Below are 27,500 nucleotides of genomic sequence, written 5' to 3'. Positions count from 1 at the left end.
GGCAAGCCACTCCAGTATCTTTGCCAAGAAAACTCTAAATGGGGTCACGAAGAGTCAGACAGGACTGGAAAATGACTGAACACAAAGAGTTCTTTTGGATTTAGATTTAGGAAAGTTCAACCTTCCCATTCAATACTTAAAAGCTTTGTGACATGTATAAGTTTTAACTATTCTGAAACTCAGTTTCTTTGTCTGCAAAACGGGGATGAAAATATCTGAAAAAAACCACTTCATAGTTCTTTTGTGAGAACCAAATGAGATAATTTAGGTATTTTGACAAACTTAAAACAGTATATAAATGTTAAACATTGTTATTTCATTCTCCCTGTCTACTAGCTGCTTTTCTACTGTCTACAAAAATACTGTCATCCTCCAAAAACCGTCTCTTGATCCATATATATATATATATATATATATATATATATATATATATATATATATATATATATATATATATATATATATATATATATATATACAGTAAATATAGTCCCATATCTCTTCTGCCTTTTGTGGCTAACGTTCTTGAGAAGGCCATCTATAATAGATGTTTCCACTTCCTTTCCTTTCTCTCTCTTCTTAAGCCTGGCTTCTGAACTGATTGTTCAACCAAAACAAATTTTTCCAAAGTTACTAATAATTTCTTCAATGCAAAACCTAACAGCCTTCTCTCAATCTTCAGTCTTCTTTGCCTTTCTGCAGACTTTGACACTGTTGATCACCATCTTCTTTTTTTTTTACTTTGTTTTAAAAAGGAGATTTTTGTTGTTCAGTCATGTAGAACTCTTTGTGCCCTCGTTAGGCAGTTTTCTTAGCAAAGATACTGGAGTGGTTTGCCTTTTCCTTCTCCAGATCATTTTACAGATGAGGCAAATGGGATTAAGTGATTTGCCCCAGATCACACAGCTAGTAAGTGTCTGAGGCCAGATTTGAATTCAGGAAGATGTCTTCCTGACTCCAGTCCCTCACTCTACCCACTGTACCACCTAGGTGCCCCATCTTCTTGATGCTTTATTGTCTCTAGGTATTTGTGACACTATTCTCTCTCAGTTCTCCTCCTATGCATCTGATCAGTCCTCAGGTTCCTTTCCTGGATCTTCATTTAGGTCACAGCCAATAACTATTGATGCTCTGCAGGGCTCTCTCCCAAGACCTCTCCTATTCTCCCTCTATACTACTTTACTTGGTGATTTCATCAGCTTCTCTGCTCCCCATGGCTCCCCTATAATCTTTATTCTGATAATTCTCAAATCTACTTATCCTGCTACAACCTCTCTGTTGACCTTGTCTTGTGTCTCCAAATACATATCTGAGACATCTCGAACTAGTTGTCATTGTAGACATCTTAAACTCAACATATCCAAAACTGACTCCATTATCTTTCTCCGAAAACTCTCCCCACTTCCAAACTTCCCTGTTACTATAAAAGGAACCACGATTCTACCAGTCACCCAGGCTCACAACCTAGTTGTCATCCTCAACCCCTCACTATTTCTCAACTCTCGTATCCAATCTCTTGCCAAGATCTATCAATTTTATCTTTATAACAGCTTGCACATATACCAGCTTCTCTTCTCTGACACTGCTATCACCCTGGCCCTTAACTCACACCTGGACTATTGTAATATTATGATCATTGGTCTGTTTGCCAGAAGTCTCTCCCCACTCAAGTCCATCCTCCACTTAGATGTTAGAGTTATTTTCCTAAAGCACACATCTAACCATGTCACACACACCCTTACTCAGTAAACTTCAGTGGCTTCCTATTACCTCCAGGAATAAATACAAAATTCTCTAGTGTTCAAATCCCTTCTTAACCTGCCCAAGTACCCATCCAGCCTTCTCACATTTTACACCCCCTTCCATAGTCTTTGGTCCAATGGCACTAGCCTCTGTGCTGCTGTATCTCATTCTGGGTGTTTTCACTGGCTGTTCCCCATGTATAGAATGCTTTCCCTCCTCATTTCCAGCTCCGGACTTCTCTATCTTTCGTCAAGCCCAGCTAAAATCCCACCTTCTCCAGGGAGTCTTTCAGATCCCCCTTAAATCTAGCAGCTTTCTTCTAATGATTATTTCCAATTTACCCCATGTATAGCTTGTATTATCCTCTCTCAGATTGTGAGCTTCTTGAGAGAAGGGGCTATCTTTTAACTTTCTTTGTATTTTAGGGCATAATTCAGCATTTGGCACTCACTAAATGCTTAATAAATGTTTATTGAGTGACTGACTGACATATTTGATGGAGTTCAAATAGAATCAATTATTTTCAGTAGGCTTTTATGCAGGTAGATTAAATGATTGCTATTATGATTATAAAAAATTACTCTTTTCATCTTTTTTCAGTGGAGTTCAGAACCCTGGGACTAGTTACTACACTGCAATTATTTTATTTTAAATGTACTAGGGACTGTGGTGCAAGTGGATAACTCATTTGAAGTAATCAAATAAAAATACTGGAATGTAAACTCATCTTCTGAAATCATACTCAGTATAATCACAGCAGCAGACAGAATGATGGAGGAGAATATGCTGTTCATCTTCTTCCTATATGATTTTGATTTCTTCTGCTCAGTCTCTGTATTTTGACAGATTTTCATTCTATACATCTTGCAGACTGTGAGGACTTGAAATATTGACTTAGCATAGAAACATCTATTTAAAAATGTTATTCTTAAGTTCATAGATCAAAGTGTTTATTTCTGGTGATGTTCATTTGTGATCTTTTGGGGAATTCTCCTGTGGGGAGTCCTGTAGATGGCTTGTTTTATTCACTCCTTCATATTCTCCCCCCACTCAGCAGTCTGCTGTTCCTGAGAAAGTTCCTGAGGCTATAAGATGAAAGTTTGTGAGATGAAATTTCTTGAGGTCTACTCCACCTTCCAACAGAGATGCCCTCAGGGCCTACTGTTTGTTGATTCAATGGAGTTGGCCTGTAGGTATCAACACTTCACTCAGGCCAAACCTCAGACCTTAAAGGCCCTGTCTTTTCTGAGGTCCTCTCAAGTTGTCTTAGGAGGACAACTGCTTTACCCTTTTATTTTTGTTGTCCTACATTCATTGCATGGCGATATTCTGTTTGTTTGTGGAGGAAATCTGGAGGGCCTGTAAACCTCTGACCTATTCCGCCATCTTCCCACTCTCACAAAAGTAGTTTGAAGCCTTATGAAACCTTAACAACATAAGGTGGAATGGGACAACCTCTCTACTCCAGTGTTCCCTCTCTGAAATCTTAAGCATTTCATCCCACAAAGGACTCCCTAGTTAATGCAGGATATCCAAAAAGAAGCTGAATCTTTGTTTATTCTGAGTCTATGTTTGTATTTGTTGATTGAAGAGCTGAGTCGTTTTGGAACCTAGATGTTTCCTTAGTTGTTTCTGAATGTGGCCAAAACCATGAAGTAGTTTCTTTTGGTCATTAAAAGTGTTCATGATGGTACATCTTGTCCCATTTTGAACTGCTCTTGCCTTTTAGCGTCCCAGTATTGCAGGCTACAAGTGAATAGTGGGAAGCACCAAGGGGTTAAGCTACATGAGAACATCTGCTTGCTGCTACACCTCAAGGACCATGGGACTTTTTCCATCCAACTTGTAGCTGAAATCTTCCATGTGCATTGTCTCCCTCATGAGAATATGAACTTCCTGTGGGTGGGGATGCTTCTATTTGTATGCCTAGTGCTCAGCACAATGTGCTTAAGCACTTAACAAATGCTTGATTCCATTTCATGTCCAGGAGATTCTGGGCTACATTTTGATCAATGAAAATGGGTCGCCCAGTTCTAGTCCAGCTTATTCACTGAGTTCTTTATGATATTTTGAGGTGTATATTTATAATATGGGGATTTATCATCTGTCAGACCATGAAAGATAATGAGCTTCTGATAATTTTAGCAACCAGGTCATGTCTTATATCACTAGTGCCTAGGAGAGTACCTGGCACATAGAAGATATGTAATAAATGCTTATCTATTGATTGATTTACCACATTTCACTGCATAATCTACCAAATAATCATCACACCCTATTTTTGCAGTCCAAAAATTGCTTTATAACCTTTCATCGGGTAATCGTCGCATGGTATAATTATGTTTGTCATGCCGCTTAAAAGGTAAACAGAGCAGCAATGCATTCACCAGTAGCATACGGATACGCATTTATCTCTCATGCATTGTGAGCCATAAACCTAGAATTCTCAGTGTATGTGCATTGTCAGCATTCTAATTTATATTCATGAGTATTCCGTGCATCCTAATCTTGTACCAAAGACAGTTTAGTAATAAATGATTTTTTAATTAATACCAGCACAATTTTTTTAAACTTCATATAACAGTTGCACCCCACTTTTGTCATTAAATCTGTGATGATTATGTGGTGAACTGTACTATTTCTTGTTTTTGGTAATTGTTAGATGCATGATCTTTTCCATTCTTTATGGAATCTTGCCTTCTGTGAAATACGTTGAGAAATGATCCCCAAGTGCCTTTAAAAATTGTTGCATTCTGTATATCACATATAAAATAACAGAATCTCAGTATTGAAAAGAATCTAAGAAATTTGGGAAAACAAGGGTAGCTATGTGGCTCAGTGGACAGAGCTCCAGGCCTGGAGTCAGGAAGACTCAACTCCCTGAGTTCAAATCTGGCCTCAGACACTTACTAGCTGTGTGAACCCTGGGCAAGTCACTTAACTCTGATTGCCTTAGTTTTCTCATCTATAATAATCTCGATTTTTCCTACTAATAATTTTATGGGATTAGTACTAGGAGAGGGGTTCGTAACTTGAGATCCATGAGTCCACAGTGTTCATGGATAGATTTCAGAGAGTCCATGAGCTTGGATAGGGGACAAAACTTACATCTTTATTTTCACTAACTTCTAATGGAAATTTAACATTTCCTTAATTCATAAACATCAGCATCAAAACATTAGTCTTAGAAAGTGTTCACGAAATTAAAAAAAAAAGATTAAGAGCCCTTATTTAGAAGCTATTATACGCATTTTAAAGATGAAATTTGATATTTAAAGAGACTGAAGGATATAACCAGCAAGTGTTGGAGGGAGGATTCAAACCAAAAATCTCTTTCCACTACACTGTAAAGCCTCACTACCTCTTAATGCAGTCTATTCCAATTTGGAACAGCTTTAATTGTTAGAAATACTTTCCTTATGTTGAGCCTAAATTCGTCTCTCTGCAATTTCTGGAAATTATTCCTAATCTTGCCCTCTAAAATCAAGTAAAACTAATCTAATATCTATTCTACATTATTGCCCTTCAAATACTTGACAGCAGCTATCATGTGAGGGAATAAGGTGTAAGAAAACTGGAAAGGAACAAGGGAACATGGTTATGAGGTGCTCTGGATGCTAAATAGGATTTTGTATCTGATCCTTGAGGCAACAGGAAGCAATTGGAGTTGAGAGAGAGAGAGAGAGAGAGAGAGAGACAATGTGTGTGTCTGTGTGTCTGTGGTAGGGTGGGGGTGGAGGTGACATGATCATAACTGTGGTTTAAGAAAGTCACTTAAGTGACTGAATGGGAAATGGATTGAAGTGGGGAGAAACTTGGCGGGGGGGAAGACTCATCTGCAGACTATTGCAATAGTCCAGGCACGAGGTCATGAGGACAGGCACCAGTATTGGGGCAGTGTCAGAAGACAGAAGGGGGCATATTCCAGAGACATTGTAAAGTCATAAATGATAGGCTTTTCCAACCAATTGGATGTGGGAGTAGGGGAGGGAGAGTGAGAAATCAAGAATGACTCCTAGGTTGTGAAACTGAGGGACTAGAAAAATGAAGTTGCCCTTTACATTAATAGGTAAAGTAGTAGTGGAAGGAGATTTAGATGGAAAGATGATAAGTTTGATTTTGAACACATTGAGTTTAAGATGTCTACTGGACATCCAATTTAGGATGTCTGAGAGGCGGTTGGAGATACGAGATTGGATCTCAGCAGAGAGGTTGGGGCAGGATAAGATTTGAGAATCATCAGTGTAGATGTGGTAATTAAATCAATAGGAGCTGATGAGATCACCAAATGAAGTATTAAAGAGGGAGATGAAGGCCCAGGACAGAACCCTGAGGAATACATATGATAAGATAGAAGGGTGTGATTTGCAAAGAGGATCCTTCAGAGGATACTGAGAAAAATCAGTCAGATAGGTAGGAGGAGAACCAAGAGAAAGAGAATGATGTCCCCAAAAACCTAGAGAGAAGAGAGTACCAAAGATGATAAATGACTTTCCCAAGGTCATATGATTCATCTACTGACCTAAGATTAGAACCCAGTTCTCCTGACCAATAATCCCTGCTGGTCACCAGGATATCACACTACCTCTCATCTTAATCTCATCTGAATCACCAGGCTTTTACTATATTTTAGAGATGTGATGGGCCATAGATTATACTGTATAAGCATCCACAAAGCAATTGAGGGAGGAGGAGGGACAGTTATAACAAGGTTCTAGTGTTCTAGTCAGGGACTGAAATGGATTTCTAATGACACAGGGCAGCTGGGGCCGCACAAGAAGCTGATTCAGCTCAAATGTGAATTCCCTCTAAAAAGGGGCATTCAACAAGAACATTTGAATGTTAACTGTGCTGGTGGTTTTTCAGTCACCTTTGTGTCCTCATTGTGCTGGCAGGAGTAATCCATTGCCACTCTTCCCTACACACGCACACACACACACGCGCGCACACACACACACACACACACACACACACACACATACATTCATCTGAATGTTGATTTTTAAAGATGTTTTACTACTTGATTAAATTAACTTTTTCCTATAATCTCCATACTCGGGGTGGGGGGGAATGAAGGATGAAATAAATTATGAGCTGAAATGTTCCAGTTTTGTTCTTTTTTAATTCCTCCTTGGAAGTGGTGCAGGTTTCATAATACTGTTAGAACAATTTGTTTGCAGGGAACATAATGGTTGTTGTAATTACGCCTAAAACCTCTCTAGGTAAAAGTTAAATAACTATTATCTTAAAAGTATTATGAGGGTGCTCTGTGTATAAGCTTTTCAGCCTAACTTTGTCTTTTAAAAAGAATGACATTCTGAACCTGTACATTGTTCTGGGCTCCTTAGGACGACATAGTGATTGTAATGCCTTTCTAATTTCTTCCTTGAAGTTAATGAGCTGGAGAATGCCAAGGCCGGAAAACTATCTTGGGGACTAGATTTAAGATAGGCTTCAAAGCATGAATATTTAATGGGAACGGATAAAATTCCAGTTGGGCATTTGGAGATGAGAACTATAAAATCCTTTCTGGGATGCTCAGAAGTTTCTTAATACTAAGACTTTAAAAATATAAAGTACTTGGGAAATTCCCTAAGAATAGTTCCACAGGAAGAGGATACTTCAAGATCAAGGATTAGTCCTCATCTAGTAATGAGACTTAGATTAACTTCCCACTGTACCAAGCCCAAGTAAGCTCTCTCTTATGTGCCCTTTCCATCCAATCAGTGCCATAGTTCTTGTGCCCAGTGCTCAGAGCCATCTGCTTACTGGCCACCAAGCCTCAGGGTTGTGAAATGAGAGAATGACTAGATCTAAAGAGTAATCATGAAATGGATGGATGGGAACTTAGAGGGAGGTACTTAGTGGAAAGTCCCAGTACTGTACAGCTCTATACAGAAAGTCTGTACTGTACAGTTCTATGCTGCTTTATATGAGAGACAGAGAGGGAGACAGACAGACAGAGAGAGAGAAAGAGAGAGAGAGAGAAAGAGAGAGAGAGAGAGAACAAGGGAGGGAGCAGAGAGAGAGATGTCTAAATTATACATGTGTGTATTCATATTATATATGATACATATATGATATATACACATATATGTGTACATATATATAAGTACCTTGGATGAAGGAATAAATGGCTAGAATAATGGCCTGAATCTAATAAAATGAAATATAATAGAGATAAATATAAAGTCCCACACTTAAATTCAAGAAATAAAAGTTTGGGTAGATGTGGCTACACAAGTTATTTCTTTTAAAAGATCTGGGAGTTTGGGTAGATTATAAGCTCAGTGTGAGTCAATTGTGCAGTGTGGCAGAAAATAAAAACTAATGTAAACTTCTAAGATCAGCTAAAATCTTTTGGCATTTGAAACCTTTCACAACCTGGACCCATCCTATCTTTCTAGTCTTCTTCTACTTGACTCCCTTCCGTATACTCTATGATTCAACAACATTGACTGACTTGCTGTTATTTATACATGACATTGCATCTCCTGACTTTGTGCTTTTATTAAGATTACCCTCAGAATGGCTAGAATGTTATCCCTTCTCACCTTTACTTACTAGTTTCCCTAGCTTCTTTCTAAACTCAGCTTAATACTCTCTGGGGAAAAAAAAACTTTCCTGCCTACTCACCCCCACCACCTAGAGTTTCTCCTCTGCAATTACCCTCCATTCAAACTATATACATCCTCTGGAATCACGATTAATCACTATATTGGCCAAAATTCTTAAGTCTTTCGGAATTGATTTTATCCTATAAACTATTCTCTTTGTTCTGCTCATTTAACTCTGTATCAGATCATACAAGTCTTTCCAAGTTTCTCTAAAACCCTCTCTGCATGTCTCACCCCATAATTGTATTCCATTATGTTCATATACCTTAATTTGTTCTTCAGACATTCCCAAATTTCCAGTTCTTTGCCAACTACCCAAAATAAAAAAGAGCTGCTATACATATTTTGTACATATAGTATCTTTTCTTCTTTCTTTGATCTCTTTGGGGTCCAGGCTTAGTACAGTTATTGCTGGATCAAAAGGCACAACAATTTAGGGACTTTGTAAAAGGTAATTCCAAATTGCTTTCCCGAATGTGGACCAATTCATATCTTTGTCAACATTGCTTCAATGTGCCTGATTTCCCGCAGAACCACAAACACGTATCACTTTTTTAATCAGCTTTGTCAATATGGTGGGTATGAGGTGAAACCTCAGAGTGACTTAAATGTGCATTTCTCTAATTATTGGTGATTTGGAACTTTTTTCCACGTGACTATAGATACATCCCTTTTAATTTCATACCCTTCTGTCAGAAACCCTAACTTCTAGCAGGGGAAATATTTTGCTACAGGGGAAGGGTGGAATTTGAATGGGTATACTCTAATACTACTGAAAAATCAAGAAGGGAAGTTAAGGATTCCTGTGCAGAATTTTTACAGTGTTTTAAAATCATTATTCTAAATGGGCCTTTCAGTTTACTTTGCTTCAACACTTCAAAAAATCAGCATTTTCTCCCTGCAGGCTCTTTCTCTCCAGATTCAGATCACAACCATTCTAGTCCTTCAAAGATAGTCTTAGTGAGTTACTATGACTGACAAAATTCAACACCTAGTGATCAACCTTCTGGTTATCATTATCTTTAAACTTAGCCAGGCATTCAGTCTGTCACTAGGATGATCCAAGATGAAGAGGAAGCAGGGAAATCTATCACTACTGGTAGAGGTCTTTTCCTTGTACTTTCCCCTACCCTCCTCTACCTAGCAAAATCTTCCCAGAATCCATCTAGGCTACTTGAATATTTACATGCTTTGTACAAGATGGGAGTCACCAGCTCTATGGCTTCCATTGAGATGTAGGGCCATCAAGATTTACCAGTTTCCCTGCCTCCATGCCCTCCAGACCCCGGATGCTATCACCTGACCTGCTGAAGTAACCAAAGGACTACTGGACCTTTCCATACATCGTGAAGCTGAATTTTCACTTATATGTTATATCCCCCCCAAACTGAGCATGAGCTCCTGGAGAGGAGCAACCTGTCTTGCTTTGTCCATTTGTATCTCCAGGACTTATCCCAGTACTTGGTACACAGTAAATACTTAATAAATGCATTTTCACTTATTTATTAGAACTTCTCGGAGCCTATGCTTCACTGGCACTGCATTTGGGAACCCAGGGTTATGTTCATGCCATAATGAGGTATTGGAGCGTTTCAACATTTAGTTAGATCATAGAATCATAATGGCATGTGGTGAGGAAGAGAGAGAACAAGATCAGACAAAACTTACTTTTGAATTCAATATGCAAATATTTATTCAGGATCTACTTTTAAAATGTACAACCAAGCTGTTTGATTGATGAGTCCTGGAGATACAAATGGAAAAAGCAATATGAGTCCCGCAGTAAGTCTCTGCCCTTAAGGAGCTTATGTTCTACTGTTAGGGAGGAAGGGACATTATGTACATAGAAAATATAAATATAAAATATATTCAAAATGAATAGAAAGTAATGCCAAGGGAGATAACAACAATTGAGTGAAATCAGGGAAAACTTAGCATAGCAGATGCTTAAGCGGAGTTATGATGGAGGCTAAGAATTATAAGAGGTGGAGATGAGGAAGAAGATCATCATGGATATGAGAAATAAGTTGTGCAAAGATAGAATAAGGGAATACAACGACTTCTCCTGGGAAGAGCAAGTAAACCAGTTTGTCAGTTTGAATTAGACATCATAGCTGCAGCGGGTATTAAGAGCACCCTTCATGGGATCCTTACCAGTCACAGTAGGAGAAGTCAGTGTAATTCAAAGGCTACATCTCTGTGTTTAATGAAGATGTTGAGTTGATCTTCAATCCATGTTTAAAGACAAAAGTCAGTATCACTCTAGCCAGTTGCAGCAAAACTCAGAATAGATATGATGCTTCTAGTCACCACACATACATTCCTTCTCTCTCTCTCTCTCTCTCTCTCTCTCTCTCTCTCTCTCTCTCTCTCTCTCTCTGACACACACACACACACACACATACACACACACTGTCTCTGTCTCTGTCTCTGTCTCTCTCTCTCTCTCTCTCTCTCACACACACACACACACACACACACACACACACAGTCTTTTTTTCTCTGCCTCTGTATCTCTGTCTCTGTCACTCTCTGTCTCTCTGTCTGTCTCACTATCTCTCTCTCTCTCTCTCTCTCTTTCTCTCTCTCTCTCTCACACACACACACACAAACGCACACACACACAGAGTCTTTTTTCTCTCTGTTTCTGTATCTGTCTCTGTCACTCTCTGTCTCTCTGTCTCACTATCTCTTTCTCTGTCTCTCTCTCTCTCTCACACACACACAACACACACATACACACACACTGTCTCTGTCTGTCTGTCTGTCTCTCTCTCTCTCTCACACACACACAGAGTCTTTTTTTTCTCTGCCTCTGTATCTCTGTCTGTGTCACCCTCTGTCTGTCTCTCTCTCACTATCTCTTTCTGTCTCTCTATCTCACACACACACACACACACACACACACAACACACCCATACGCACACACTGTCTCTGTCTCTGTCTCTCTGCCTTTCTCTCTCTCTCCCTCCCCCCTCTCTCTCTCTTTCTCTCTCTCTCTCTCTCTCTCTCTCTCTCTGTCTCTCTCTCTCTCTCTCTCTCACACACACACACACACACACACACAAAAACACCCCATATGATCCAAGCCGTCCAAAGTCTAGAACATAAAGGTGAGGCTGCATAAGGTTGAGGCTGTCCCATTTCCTTGCTAGCCTTCAATCCTGTGACCAGGAAAAAGACTCAGTTGCCAAAAGATGATGTTGAAGCTGTAAGTTCATCAGTCAGCCCATCGGTCTATAAACTTTCATCAGCAACCAACGTTGGTCTCTTGGAAGCCTGGCTTCTTGCCCAACGTAGTGAGCATCCAGTGCTAACAGGGCTGCTAGAGCCTGGAAGGTAGGTTCCCTGCCTACCCAGGATGGGGGCCAGGGTCCACAGGAGACCTGGTTTAGAGTCTGTGTGATAACATTTAAGTATTATAGCAGGGATCCTTGTCTGAACAATCCTCCTAAATGCCCTTTGCATTAAAACAGTAGGTATTTGTAGTTATGCTAGTGTTCTCTACCTATTTCCATAAAGGTTAATCGGAAGATAAGGAATCCTATCTGGCAACTAGGGTACTTCTGTGTGTCAGCCTCAGCATCTAACTTATTTTGGGGTCCAGAAAAATCACAAGATTTTTCCTTATTTTCAGGAGTTTTCCTTATTGTGTTGTTCTTTTTTCTTAAAATGCCTATCTCATAGTCCACTTACCTGTTTTCTAGATATATACATGGAGAAAGAACAAGGGGAATGGTGATTTCAGTTCCTCTAAAAAACAGTATGGTATAATCAATATAAAATGTTTGTATTTGTGCTCTCCTGTTCCTGGAGCTTCTGAGATCAGTGCTTCATTTATGCTGCATGATGCTCTCTAAACCTCAAAATGAGAATCACTGAAAATGTTGACTTTAAAAATTGATTTCCCAGCAACACTATACACCTATTCCCTTATTATGCAGCTGCCTGGAAGCTCCAATGGGTGAAATGTGCTTCCTTTCAGAAAATAAAAATGATTCAGAGAATCCAAAGAGTGGAGGGGGAAAAAAAGAGAAAGAACCCTTTCTCATTTGATTGTCTACACCACTAAATTACAAGGCCAATGGGGAAGATCTTTAGTACAGTCATCAGAGTTCTGAGCACACTATGACAACATGAATAATTAAATTCAACAAACATTTATCAAGCACCTACTGATTACAAGGCATGAACACAGGATGTGGTGTTCAAAACCTTATTAATGTAAGTGGCTCTGTCTAAATCCAGTTAAGATCCTGTTACCTAAGGCACTTTGAGAACTGACCTTTAACGTTTCGTACCTGGCAGTCCAATGGCATTGAAAGGCATTTAATATGGGATTCTGTGTCAAACTCAGTCAACATTTATTAAATGGTAACTCTGGGCTGAGCACTGTACCAGGCACTGTGCAATTAATCAAAGGCGGAGAAGCACTGCCCATGCCTTTAAGCAGCTAAAACTAAAGTGTGTTATGTATCTCATTTCACTCATAAGAAAGCAAGTGTGGTTTTGACCCCTTGAAATTTTGAATGACATATATGCCAGGCAAGCACTGGATTAGAAGGATTTCATCCTTATATAATGTTACAGCATCCGGTTAGTTCCAATATTATTCATATCTCTATCACTTTAAGTTAATGTGGATAGAAATCCTCACTGTGGCACTGAATAACCTTGGGTAAGTAATTTCACCTCTCTGGGCTCCAGTTTCCCCATGCTTAAAGTGGTGATAAATAATGCATGCACTACTTATCACTGATGGTTGTCATGAGGACAAAATGAGATAATGTATATACAGTATTTTGTAAACCACAAAGTGTTATATAAATGTAAGCTATTTTTATGGTTGTTTATTATTTCAATTTCACAACCCCTGCCAGGTATCCTAAATTTAAGTGTGGAAAGCATTTAACCCCAAAAAGGAATGACAAGCTACAGATGCTATGGTTCTTGTCTGAAATCAATGTGGTAAATATATACAACTGAGTACTGTGTTATGTTCTGGGGACCACATTTTAGGAAAGACCTTGAGAAAATGAAATGTCAAAAGAAGAGCAACAAGGATGGTGAAGGATCCTGGGATTTTGCTTTATGAGAATTAGTAGAAAGTAGGGATGTTTAGCTTGGTGGAGACAGTTTCATTTTTGCCTTTATATCACTAAGACCCTATACAATGGCCCAGAAAAATGTGCCCTGGGTAAGTAACTAGGGCTTTATGAATATCCGTTGACTGATTTATTGATGGATTGAAAAGAGATATCTGTTTCAAGATTTTGAAGAGCTATCATTTGGGAAGACCAAATAGACTTGTCCTATTTTATCTCGGTAAAACAAGGAGCAATGACCAGAAGTTTTAAAGAGGAAAATTGAGGCTTAATATGAAGACAAACTTCCTAACAATTTGAGCTAACCAAAGTAGAAAAAGCTGCCTTGAAAGGTAATGAGCTTCCCCTTAACATAAGTTTTCAAAGAGAGACTGGATGATTGGGTATATTGTAGATGGGATTCTTAATCAGGAAGGTGATGGACTAGGTGGTCTCTAAGGCCCCTTCCAATGCTAAGATTCTGTGACTCTGTGACCATTGTCAGTAAAGTTCCAAAATATCCACAATTCAGTAACACACTAGGTGGTATTTAATTGGTGCAGTGTTATCTTGTTTAATGAAATTTCACTAGAAGACATACATGTTTCTGGATCCATTTCCAGGTCAAATGAGCAACAAGAGGGTGGACTAGATTTTTTTCCAATTCCCACAACCCCTCAAACCTTTCCAAACCTTACTTCCCATGCTGCTAGCTATAAGGCCATATTAGCAGACCCAAGGACACAACTCAGGCTTATATCACAACCCACTCCTGCACCCCATTCCCTCTCCATCTTTTAGGTGCCATAAAAAAAAAAACAACTCCAGTGTGTGGATGTTTGCTTAAGCCTTGACAGCCAGCTTGGTCACAGCCCTTTAGGAACAACAGTGTGCCAGGGGCTGCAACCCAAAATTTCCAGCACTGCAAAGCTCTGAATCGCCAAGAACAGTTAAAGCAAACTTTGAATTGCCAGTGCAGGAGCAGAGAACTAAGGAATAGGGGGAGTGAGATAGATCACCAGGATATGAAACCAGGCATGTGGGGAGCTGTGCAGAGCTCCACCAAGCTGGAGGGAAAGAATCCTGTGTTCCAGCTAGGGCCAAAAAGTTATTTGAAGCTGAGACCCAGGCTGGTGAACCATGAACTACCCAGAGGAGGAGGAGGCTGAGATGCTTGAGATCCAGCCCGCAAGAAAACCATAATGAAAGGGAAGAGAGTCAAGAGAAGTGAATGATAAGGAAAATAAGGGGAGGAAGGGGGAACTTAAAGTACAAAAGATTTCAAAAAAAAAGAAACTTCAAAGACCTTGAACATAAACAGATAAATGGATAGGAAAAACAGTAGCAACAGAAGGAAATGTGGTCTCTGGATCTACTAAACCAGTTCAGGCATCTCTGAATAAATGCTGTAAAAAACTGAAGAAAATGATCCAACACTTGATGAGCCAAAGGACCTTGTGGAATTTGAGGAGAGCATGGAACCACATTAAGCTGTTCCTGAGTGGTTTAAAAGAGAAATGAAAATCATGAGAGTAGAATTTATGTCCTGTGCAGCAAAAATAATGAAGAGAATAGAAAAAAAACTTGAATCTTCAATGCTAAGGTTCACCGAAGAAACAAAAGAAAGAATAATAGATTGGGAATGAAATACATATATGTGAAGGACAACCTAGAAGAAGAGAAGCAAAAAAGAAAACATCAAAAGAAAATCTGCTTACTATGCCAGCAAACTACCTCTATCTCAAAGACAGGCTGCATAGAAACAACATATCCCACAAGAACACAGCAGAACAAAAAAACTTTAACACCATAATAAAGGAAATAATGGAAAAAAACTACCCAGAACTTCTGACATAGAAAATGAAAACCCATCTGAAAGAATTCACAGATTGCCAGCAGGAAAAGAAAAAAGGGGGAAAAAACAAGGCTGTGAATTCAAAGGCAAATAGTAATTAAATTTAACAATTCATTTCAGAAACAAGTTCTACAAGCCATCATGAGAAAGCTCTTCAAATGCAAAGGGAAAGATATTCAAATAATGCAAGACTAGTCTGCAACCACTAGAAAAAGAGAATGGAATGGAATAATGTATTCCAAAGAGAACTGGATCTCAGGATACACCCCAGGTGACCTCTCCTTTAAACCTGGGTTTAACCATACCGGACAAGATATGAACACTCAATAATAAAGAAGAGTTTGAGCTATTTTTAAAAAGAAAACCAGAACTGAACTCAAATACCCCAAACAACAGAATTGCAGAAGGAATGAATAAATGCAAACAGTAATAGCAACAGAAAGATCAGTAACAGAATTCTTTCTAAATGTCCATAAGGAAACAAGGGTGAAAGCAACATACAATGAAGAGGCAGACAGGGGGCATTACGCTCAGAAGCTGCCAATACCCTGCTTACAAGTGAATGCCTCTTTTGAGAAATTACATTACAACATGGGAGGAGACATAAAAGGGGGAGGTGAAAAGAGGGGTAGACAGGAGGGAAGAATGTGTCTGGGTGAAATCAAGGGCTAGCAATGAAGGGAAAGTGATCTCTGTGGTCTCAGAACAAGAAGAACCTACAGAGAAGTAGGGGGAGGAGAGGGGAAAATTTGAAAGGGGGAGGGAGGAAGGAAGGAGATCTCACCCGGGGGGGGGCAGCTGGAGAATGCTCCTGTGGGTGAAAAGGGATGAAAACCTTATGCTGGATGAGGCCTAAGAGATTTGATGCCTGAAAAATCTACTTGTCCTAAGAGGTAGGGGAGTTGGAAACCCTAGCAGCAACTAAAACATAGAGGAGTGGGAAAGTATGAACACAAGGAGGAGATTTCCAGGCAAAGATTAACAAAAGAGAACATAGACCATAGGGTGGAGAAAGGGGAGGGACAGGGCAGTGTCATCTCTAACACCTACATCTGGGAGTGAGGAATAATGGAAAATGAGAATCCATGGGGTAAGCCCTACAAGGCAATGGCAGGAAGTACCTAGAGGGTAGAGCCTAGAAGTGATATCTTAAAAGCTGTGATTATATAAAGAATACTGAGAAAAGACCAAGATGAAATGATTATCGGGTTCATGAATCAGAGGATAAGGGTGTGGAGTAAACAAAAGGAGAAGATGGATAATGAAAAGGATGAAAGAAATCTTTTTGGAAAGGGGTACAAAAATGAAATTCGAAAAACTAATAAACAGGGCTATTTAAGGGAAGGACAGGAAAGGGGGATCTATTTGACTGGGAGGAAAAAAGAGGGGAGGAAATATATAACCAAATAAAATCAGGAAAGATGAAAAATAAACAAAACCCTAAAAGGAAAGGAGTAACAAATAAGAAGAAGGGATCGGGAGCAAGAAGAAGAGAGGCAGTGGGAACACGGACAGCAATAGAAAAAAGATTAAAGTAATTGAAGCAACATAAAACTGTGTACAGCAGAAAAGAGGAAAGATTATAACTTGAAGGAGGGAAAAAAATTAGAGACAGATGGGGAGGAAAAAATAACTTAACTCTTATAACTTTGAATTTGAATGGATTAAACAATCCAATTAAATGAAAAAGAGTGACAGACTGGATAAGAAAACAAAACCTGAAAATCAGTTGCTTAAAATAAACACATTTGAAAAACAAAGGTATGCATGAAAGTGGAGGGGATGGGGAAAAAATTGACTATGCGTTAAATGAATCCAAAAGAATCAAGAATTGCCATCATGCTATTAGACAAAGCAAAAGCAAACATTCAAAAAACAAAAAGGGACACATAAGGAAACTATAGTATACTCAAAGGAATCAGACAGTAAACCAGTATCAGTAGTAAACTTACATGTTCCAAATGCCTTAGCATCCTAATTCATAAAAGCAATATTATCTGAGCTCTAAGAAGAAATAGATAGTAACTCAATAGTGCCAGGAAATGTCAGTTTTGGATAAAACTAATAGAAAGATAAACAAAAGGGAAAATATGGACCTAAATAAATTTCTGGAGAAACTAAAGTTAAAAGAGTTATGGCATTTTCTAAATAGTAGCAAAAGAATATATATTTCTCTGCACTACATGGAACTTTTAAAAAATGACAATCTACTAGGATACAGAGATATTATAAACAACTTTTTAAAGACGGATATAGTAAATACATCCTTTACAGATCATATTACAATAAGAATAGAAATTGGTTCATGGCAAAAAATATGATCTAAATGAAGACTTAACAAAGAAATCTTAAATTATGAATCGGTCAATAGACCAATCATAAAAACAATTAATAACTACATAAATTAAAATAATAATTATAAAATGATAATCAAATAACATACCAACATTTTGGGGATACAACTAAAGCAGTCCTCAAGGAGAAAAATCAAATGCTTACCATCATACATTAACAAATAGGAAAAGAAAAGATTAACTGAATATGAAGTTTTTAATACTGGAAAAATCAACAAATTAACAAACCTAAAATAAGCACCAAAAAGGAAATATTAAAGATTAGAAGAGAAATAAATAAATTAAAAGCAAAAAATTATCAATAAAACAAAAACTCGTTCTGTGGAAAAAACTAATAAAATTGATAAACCTTTAGCTAATCTGATTAAAGAGAGCAGAAATCAAATCAATAAAATAGCAGATAAGCAAGGTGAAATCACAGCAAGACCAGAAGAAATAAAAAAGAATAATCTTATTGCAACACTGCAATAAGAATAACATAACAATAACACTCAAAAAAGCCTTGATAAACTTGAAAAAATAGTCCTTCATTCTTCCTCTTTCACAACCAGAATACATTACAAGTATAGATTGGGATTTAAGGGGACAAATATAAGGCAATGGAAGATTGGCTAAGCATTATATGGGAATAAAGACCAGAGAATGGATGTTATATTTGACCACAGATGAATATGTCCAGAATGTTGTGCTGTTGGGAAAAAAAAAAGCCAACATGATGCTAGGACATAATGAATATGGAATATGCAAGAATATGGAAGTAACTCTTCCACTGCAGAGGTCTAACTTCTTTTAGAATGCAACAACCAGTTTTGGTCACAAAGAATGTGAAGAAAGCGGGTTTGGTCAGAATAGAAGTTTTTGACAAGATAGAATATTGTTTCTCTAATGAAAGGAACTACAGTTTTCTAGTCTGGGAAAAGAGGGCCAAAGTGATTACTGCCTTGAAAGTACTGAGGTATTGCTCTCTAGGTCTATGGAACAAGGTGCTCAAATGGCAGAGAAAAAAAAATAACATTTTATTTAAGTAAAAAGAATTTCTTGAACAACTAGAGTTTAAAAAAAACCACTGGACTATCAAAAGATAATTATGGAGAACTTTAACAATAATGATGATAACATCAATTTGCATATATTTATAATTTAAAAGGTTCTAGCCTCAAAATAGGCCTGTGAACTAAATAATCCAAGTGTCTTTTATCCCCAGCATCTACTGACATATGAGGACTCAATGAATGCTTGTTGGGTAAAGTATTATTATCCATATTTCACAGATGAGAAAATCAAAGTCCAGAGAATTTCAGTGATTGGACCACAGTCACACAACTAATAAAATGGAAAACTTGAGACTCAAGCTCAGATTTTCGAAATCCATGTCCAATGTTTTGCTTTGTTTTATTGTTTTCCTATAACATAATGTTATCTCTGTGCCTAGAAACATTCAATCAGAGAAGAAATAACCACCTGACAAAACTGGTTCAGGAAGTCAGATACCTAAACAAATGATGTCTCAAGGCTCTTGAATAGCTAGAGTAAAAAATAAATGCTAGATTATCATGGGAGGTTTGGGTGAATTTCTATGATAATAATAATAGTAATCTATTTATCTCTCTTTTATATAGCTCTGTAGTTTCCATTTCTGTTACTCTGTGATTCCAAGTTGCAATTCATTTATCCCATGCCTTGTAAATAACATAAACATAAAACTCATATCCTTCTGTGAATTAGCTGAAAAACACAGTTGGTTAATTCTCTTTATCTTCCTATTTCTCTTCTCCTCCTGCTTTCCTTCTTTTTAACTGTTATTGTGTTTCTATATAGTTTTCAGTAGGGAAACCTTCTCTAGCTTGCTTTGGATAGGAAAAGTGAGTGCTGCACAATAGTAATATTTGGATTTTCTTTCCCTTTTTCTTCAGAACTGAGGACAACCAACTACTTCCAGCCCGCACCCAGAATCAGTGAGTAAAGCCTCCATATTATTTGAGTCAGAGATAGCTATGGCTAAAAATGATCATAACTGGTCTTTCCAGTCACTTTTACAATGCTGTTTTGTCACTTGAAATCCTGATTTTACCCCTCCTAAGGGAGCTGGATTAAGTAGGTGGCATTGTAGATGGAACCAGGTTCATGTACAAGCTCTGAAGAAAGTAGAACTTGAAGACTGAAGTGTCAAAGGAAATAGAAAAACTAAAGATAATCTAGGTAGTATTTAGATGTAATGAGCTGCCTGGATAAGTAGACGAGCTCATTATTTGGGATGTTTTACATTTTTCAATATCTAATATTTAATATCTGAGTTTGAACTTCATTCTCATGTGAGTTGCCATAAACTGCCCACATCAACAAAGAAATATGCTTATACTAATTCAGAATTTGGGATAATTCACCTTGGTCTGGGCTAAAAATTACCACTGGATTTTCTATAAGGGTTTATTTGGTGAATTATAGAGAACACAGTCTATTTTAAAAGTTTATATAATTTTAATGGCTTTTCATATAATTTCAGCACAAATGGATGATTCCAATTACAAGTTGTTTTGACTGATCATTGAAGTAAACATATATAAAAATACTTTGTTAGCAGAAAGAAAAGCTAAATCACCGACAGTAACAAAACTTCCTTTGTTCCTGTACTACAGTAAGATATCACTAGTATGTCTCCTTTGAGATCTTATTAATGAGGGAACTCCCTCTATTGGTAAAGATGAAGACCTATGTGTTCCTAATTGTGCTGTGATATTTCTGTCTGTGTCTTGCTTGACCATCCATGTGCTAGAGTACTAGGCCTTTTAACATTCTGTAGTATGAGTGTAGTTCTCAGGCTATCCTTTTATTATCCCTTCTCTCCTCCCATGAATGGCCCACTTCCTTTGCTAGTCTTCTGTCTCCTGGGAAAGATATCCTTTATGTCACGTCTTACATGCATTATCTTTGGTAATATGCTGTAGCCAACTAATGCCCACTATGTGTAGTTCCATTGTTCTTTAAGCTGCTATAATTTTGATGCAAATATAAAAAATATAATAATATAAAATATAAAAAACATTTTTAAAATATATTCCAAATAATTTGGGGACGTACTAGCAACAGGGAAAATCAGGAAAGGGGTAGAAAGTGACATCTGAGTTAACATCTCAAGGGAACTAGAAATTTCAAAAGGCAAGAAGGAAGTGCGTTCCAGATACGGATGGAGGGCAGTCTGTCCAGGGGCATAAGGAGAAGAGACGGGTTATCATATACAAAGTAAAGAATGTTGGTTAGTTTGATTGAAACATAAGGTGCATAAGTCTACAAAGGGAGAATTGAACTACACTGTCGAACAGAAGGGGATGTATTTTATTCTAGAGGCAAAAGAGAGACACAGCAGCTTTGTATTTACTTTGTATATGCTTTGTATTGACTTGTATATGTGGGACTATTTTTCTCAATAGAATATAAGCTCCATGAAGGTGGTAACAATTTTGTTTTGGCCATTGTATCCCTGGTGAATAACACAATGCCTAGCACATAGCAAGTGTTTCATGAAAGCTTATGTTGTTTTTATTCAGAGGTTTTGGTGTTTCTATGATTCATACCCATATGAAAACAGCAGAAAAATCTTGATGATGGGTTTTCATGTCAGGGAGCAGCTTGGGATCATCACAAGTTTTCCACAATTTACTGGTTAATAATAACTAACATTTATATAGCTCGTACTATGTACCCAGCACTGTGCTAAGCACTTTACAATTATCTCATTTAGTTCTCACAACAACCCTGGGAGGTGGGCACTATTATTATCTTTTTATTGTTGTGGTTGTTGTGCAGTCATTTCCATCATGTCTGACTCTTCATGACCCTATTTGAGGTTTTCTTGGCAAAAATACTGGAGTGGTTTGCCATTTCCTTCTCCAGCTCATTTTAGAGATGAGGAAACTGAGGCAAACAAGGTTAAGTGATTTGCCTAGCTAGTAAGTGTCTGAGGATAGATTTGAACTTAGAAAGAGGAGTCCTCCAGGCCCATCACTCTACCCACTGTGACACCTAATTGCCCCAAATGTAATCCAGCTCATTCTTTTCTAAGATCCTGTTCAATCTTGGTCCTAGCTCTCTGTCCATCTATAGTATGTATCTAGGATGTGATATATTTATTGACAGATCTCTTCAATGGGCTTACTTTTCAATTGCATTTCATAGTCTGGGAAACAATTTTTTTTAATGAATTTGCTTTTTCATGTGTGAATTGAATTTTGAATAGTTAACTGTGATTGCAAGAAAAGTGGGACTTTTTGGTTTTTTTTTTTCTTTTGGAATGCTTCTCAGCACTCAGGCAATCAAGTGCCTTTGACTAGGTCTTGCCTTTGTTTCAATCAAGAGTCATTGATTGAATCTAGAGTCTTTGATGACCTGCTTAAGTCACAAGAAAGCCTAAGTCATATGAGTTTGAGTCACATGGTTGTGATGCCCTCTGACTCTGAAGAAGCATACATATATGCCCAGAGATTAGCATTTTGCTTTGGGGACTCACTCATTAGAAGGCTGTTCCTGTGATTTGGCCAGATAAGATTCTGGGTAGCCCTTAAGAGTCCCCCCCAGCTTTGAAAACCCAGATGTTGGTGCTTCTCTCTCTGGTAACTATGTACGTATTGCTATGGACCTACAGAAGCCCTGTGTGCTGATTTGTGTTATTTGCTCTGTTTATATAATTTCTGCTTATAATTTCTGTTTGTATTTTCTCTGAATTTCAGGGTGCTGACTTTTCCCCTGAATTAAGTGAATGATGTATGTATGTATGTATGAGATTGTAAACCCCTTAAAGTTGCTTTCCTTAGAAAAGCAGATCAAAGAATTTGTGCTAGCAGCCCTCCTGTGTGCTGGTGTTGTTGGTCTTATACCTCCACAGCAGCTACTAGTAGCATTGTTGCTACATCAACCTCACTGAGGTCTGTGATTTTCCAAGGCTTGATGCAAGTAACACAGTATCATCTGAAAACAGAAACATTTGGAAGACATCTCCATCTATAGGTTTCTGTGTAATACTTTTTCTATGGCAGTGATGAATACTTTTGGGGAGCATCTGAATCCCTCTCTGATTCCTTGTTTGAGCTGCATTAACAGTTGAATGAAGTTTCCACTATTGTTCCATCTCTTAAGTGATTTTATGTGATCTTAACACATGAATGGGTGATGCCTTATTGTAGTGAATCCTCAAGCCTGTCTTGATCAGCTGGGTGCATTTTTAAAAATAATCATCTCAGGGAGCCGAGATGACAGAGTAAGAAGTAAGTCACTCTCACCCTCCCTTATTGACCTCTGAAAGCCCAGAAAATATCCCCAGGAAAAATCCTGGAACAGCTAAGCCGGTAGAAAGATGGGGTGTAGCAGTCTTGTAGCCCAGGAAGCTTGGGGGATTAAGAGGAAATACCCCTCTTACTCTAGGGGAGGGGGAGCTGTACAGGATGGGAGGCATCCCAGCAAGCTAGCAGCAAACCCCACCTCATCAAACCAGAGGGAGATACTGAGCCCCAGAGTGGTGAAGCAGGGAAGCGCCAACACCAGGACCCCTGAGTGCCTCAGCACAAGCAAGGGAACTGGTAGATGCCATCTCAGAAAACCACCATGTGCACCAGCATTCTGCAGGAGCCAAATTTCCCAGTGCTTCAACACAATTCCAAGAAGCACAACTCCAGGAGGCATAGCTCCAGGCTGACAGACATCCTCCAGCAGCCAAAAATTCAAGTGCAAAGCCTGGGTGAGCAGGAGCCAAACATTCAAGAGCAAGGCCCAGGTAAGCAGAGTCCCCCAGGGGCCAGACTCCCCACCCCCACCCCAAGAGCTCCAGTGTTGCTGACCCCAGCTCAGCACCAGGTAAGCTACCAGACCACTACAGCCTCCAACTGCCAGAACCTGATGCCCCAGCACACAAAGCTAGTGACCAGGTTCCGGGATCCTAGCACAAGAAACTTGCGTCAGTACCCTCTTGCACTCCAGCAGGAGAACTCAACTCTAAAAGCCAGAAATTAGGCAAACACCATGAGCAAAAAGCAGAAATGGACAATGACGGGAGATTCTTATTATAGGGACAGGGAAGATCAAGGCATAAATTCAGAAGAGGACAACATAATCAATATACCCATATCCAAAACCTTGAAGGGGAATATGAATTGGTCTCAAGCCCAAAAAGCCTTCTTGGAAGAGCTCAAGAAGGATTTTAAATGTCACTGCCCTGATATCCTAGAACCAGAGGATAAAATAGAAATTGAAAGAATCCACTGATCTGCTCTTGAAAAATATCCCAAAAAGAAAACTCCTAGGAATATTGTAGCCAAATTCCAGAGTTCCCAGGTCAAAGAGAAATATTACAAGCAGACAGAAAGAAACAATTTGAGTATTGTGGAAACACAATCAGGATAACACAAGATCTAGCAGCTTCTACATTAAGGGATTGAAGAGTTGGAATATGATATTCTGGAGGTCAAAGGATTAAAACCAAGAATCACTTACCTAGCAAAACTGAGTATTATACTTCAGAGCAAAATATGGATTTTTAATGAAATAGAGGACTTTCAAGCATTCTTTTTTTTTGTTTTGGCAGGGCAATTTGGGTTAAGTGACTTGCCCAAGGTCACACAGCTAGTACATGTCAAGTGTCTGAGGCCAGATTTGAACTCAGGTCCTCCTGAGGGCTGGTGCTCTACTCACTGCACCACCTAGCTGCCCCTTCTTTCAAGAATTCTTGATGAAAACACCAGAGCTGAATAGAAAATTTGACTTTTAAATACAAGAATCAAGAGAAGGATGAAAAGGTAAACAGGAAAGAAAAATCATAAGGGACTTACTAAAGTTGAACTGTTTTGTTTACATTCCCACATGGAAAGATGATATTTGTAACTCATGAGACCTTTCTCAGTATTAGGGTAGTTGAAGGGAATATACATACAGACAGAGGGCACAGGGTAAGTTGAATGTGAAAGGATGATATCTAAAAAATAATATTAAGAGGTGAGAGAGGAATATGTTGGGAGAAGGAGAAAGGTAGAGATACAGAATGGGATAAATTATCTCTCATAAAAGTGGCAAGAAAAAGCTGTTGTAATGGAAGGGAAGAGGGGGTAGGTGAAAGGGAATGAGTGAATCTTGCTCTCATCAGATTTAGCTTAAGGGGGGAATAGCATAGTCACTCAATTGGGTATCTTACCCTACAGGAAAGTAGGGGGGAAGGAGATAAGTGGGATGGCAACTGAGTAACCATTCGGTAAAGCCAGTGGCTGGAGATTTTTTAGCAGAGGTTAGATGGCCACTTTGGGAGAATGTCATAAACTGATCCCTGTTCAGATATTGATTAGGTTAGATAGTCTTTGAAATCCTTTCCAACTCTGAAATTCTGTGTGTTCTATGTGTATGCACTTTCCATTATACCTTACCTCCCTATCTAGAAGCAACATAGTAGAGTTTAAACCATCTGAAAAGAAAACCACCTTTGCCTTCCCCACCTACTTCAACCTTTGATACCAGGCAGCTATGTAGAACTTACCGTTATGGTTAACCATAATAACAACAATAGCCCTAATAGCTTATCAGTGCATAGTACTTTAAGGTTTACACAGTGATCCAGCTCCACAATACTTTATTTACAGGAGGAGCAAACTATTGCTTCTCTCTCTCCCACATAAGAAAGTGAAAATATTAAGGTTTATCTCACAGTCTGGTGCCCCTCGGAATAGCCAAACCTTGCTGTCAGTAAACCCTTGGGGATCGTGGAAGGTTAGCTGTCAAGATCCATCTTAGTGGTCATTAAACTTGCCTCAGAGAGAAGATTTGATTTGCTAGGAGTCATCATAAATATGCCAAAATGGCAGCAGTATTCTCAAGTAAAGGAAGTACCATCAAGTAATATCTCCCCTATTATTTACTCTATCTTTTCTCCTGGCAAAGACTATTGTACCAGTTCCAAACAAGACAACACTATTGTCTTTAGAAATGATAAATATCAGTTTTTTCCAAGAATTTGATTTGATCCCTGATCAATATGATGTTAAAATTAATATTCAGAATCACTTCTATGAACCCATTGGTAGTTGGACTGAACTAAATTGGGCCTCTGTTCTTTCCTTAGGCCCAATAAGACAAAGATTTAGTAACCAACAAAATTGAAGATGCAAAAGGCCCTTTATGATAGCCTTGATTCCTTGGCTTTCCTTTCATACAGCCTGTACCTCTCCTCACCCTTGCTTCAGAGATATATGTGCTATGAAACATGTATGAAATATGGAAATATATCCTTTCTGTACAGAATGTCCCAGGAGACTTTATCATCATGTATTCTAATGTCTGTAAATTTAAGCCATATTTGTAGTAGGTATATATGACTTTTCCATGTAACTATGGTAAAATATCTTCACCATTTTGATTTTCTACTAGTGAAACGATATTGGGCAATGAGATGTGAGATTTGAATCCTGGGCTTTTGACTGAATCCATTTCCCCAGGAGAAAATTCCAACTTGTCTTTGTAATTATCCCACCACCACCACCACCACCACCACCAAGTGTATCTCCTAACCTAAAGATAGCTAAGGTATTAGCCAGATATGCTACAATGTTACAATGCCAATAGAAACCCCACCACCATGTTCCCTATGACTTCTATTTCATTCCTAAGTAGGATACACATGCCACAAGGATAATCAGCATAATCCTCATTAATTTGATGAGTCCCACATTTAACTTGATGAGATTGCAGGATGCAGATTTTTGTTAGAAGGGAGCTCCTCTTGTGAGGCTAGACATACATTCTAGCTCTCTGCTAAGAGGTGCCCCCTTCCAACAGTGGTCTATACCTTGGAACCTAATCAAAGAGATGTCTCAGGCTTCTCTTGATCACCGCTGTTACACACACAATCTTCATTCTAAGTTTACTAAAGGGAACAACAAAGATGCAAATGAGAACACATTTTGTCCCTTCCACTTCCAAAATTGCAGTCAATCCTCAACATTCCCATACTTAACTTTTGTGGCTTCAAGCATTTGCATGATTTTATTAGTAACCTTGTTCTCACTTTTCTGTTGGCAACCATACACATTCATGGGTAGCACAGTAGAGGAAAAAAAAGAGAGAGGCATAATGCTCACAAGTTTTTGGAGTGGCTGGTATCCTATTTAGGGTGGCTTGGCATAATCACTCAGCTGGCTAGAGACATAGAGGCTGCCAATCCCATTATTGATCATGGCCTCAAGGTTAAACCCTGATTCACTTCTGCTATGCTCCCATACTCCAAGACCTTTAAGGATCTCAAATGATGCATGAAGCAGACATAGCTGATGGATTATTTTAATTGGTGCATCCTTCATGATCTCCATCACCATTCACCAACTGTGAAGGACAGAATGTCAGAAGTGATGTCAAGACCTCGCCAATCTCAGTGTCTTCCAACAGTAGCCACTAAAGTCCTGGCAATATCTTCCTTGGCTTTCAGAGGACAGCCAAGGAAGAAAGGTTTAAAGCAATATAGTATACAGCACAAAGCCCTCACACCACCATCTGACACAGGGGAAGGTAAGATTCAGGTTTAAAAATGTCTTAGTTTTAAGAATTTCACTTGCTGTATAGTATTTATGGGACTGTAGATTTCATGTAAATTTCAAACAACCACTATAACTTCCTTCAACAGGTATGTTTCCAGATCCTTTATTCCTTTCACATGTCTCCCCAGTGCCAACTATCCTGGTTTTGTTTGTTTGTTTTTACTGAGGTTTTATATCCTATCCCAGTGGAGTTGAGGACAAGTAATAGTATTTCCAGTTTAGGTAGAAGAATTCAGGTATAGTGATTCAAACTAAGGTACACAGCCAGTTTTCTAGTCCCAAGATGC

At 38.5% G+C, this 27,500-nt stretch overlaps 1 protein-coding gene across 1 annotated transcript in view; it reads left to right on the top strand.

Moving 5' to 3' along the window:
* The window catches only part of CHST9 (carbohydrate sulfotransferase 9), a 295,944-nt gene that overhangs the window by 142,584 nt on the left and 125,860 nt on the right, over positions 1-27,500 (top strand). The window contains exon 2 of the mRNA XM_036741794.1: positions 19,567-19,608. Within this exon, the coding sequence (XP_036597689.1) occupies positions 19,567-19,608 (42 nt within the window). The remainder of the gene's footprint in view (positions 1-19,566; positions 19,609-27,500) is intronic.

Source organism: Trichosurus vulpecula, chromosome 1 (genome assembly GCF_011100635.1).
Source record: "Trichosurus vulpecula isolate mTriVul1 chromosome 1, mTriVul1.pri, whole genome shotgun sequence".
Taxonomy (NCBI): domain Eukaryota; kingdom Metazoa; phylum Chordata; class Mammalia; order Diprotodontia; family Phalangeridae; genus Trichosurus; species Trichosurus vulpecula.
Note: the sequence above shows the minus strand (reverse complement) of the source record. Positions and strands in the feature narration are given on the sequence as shown.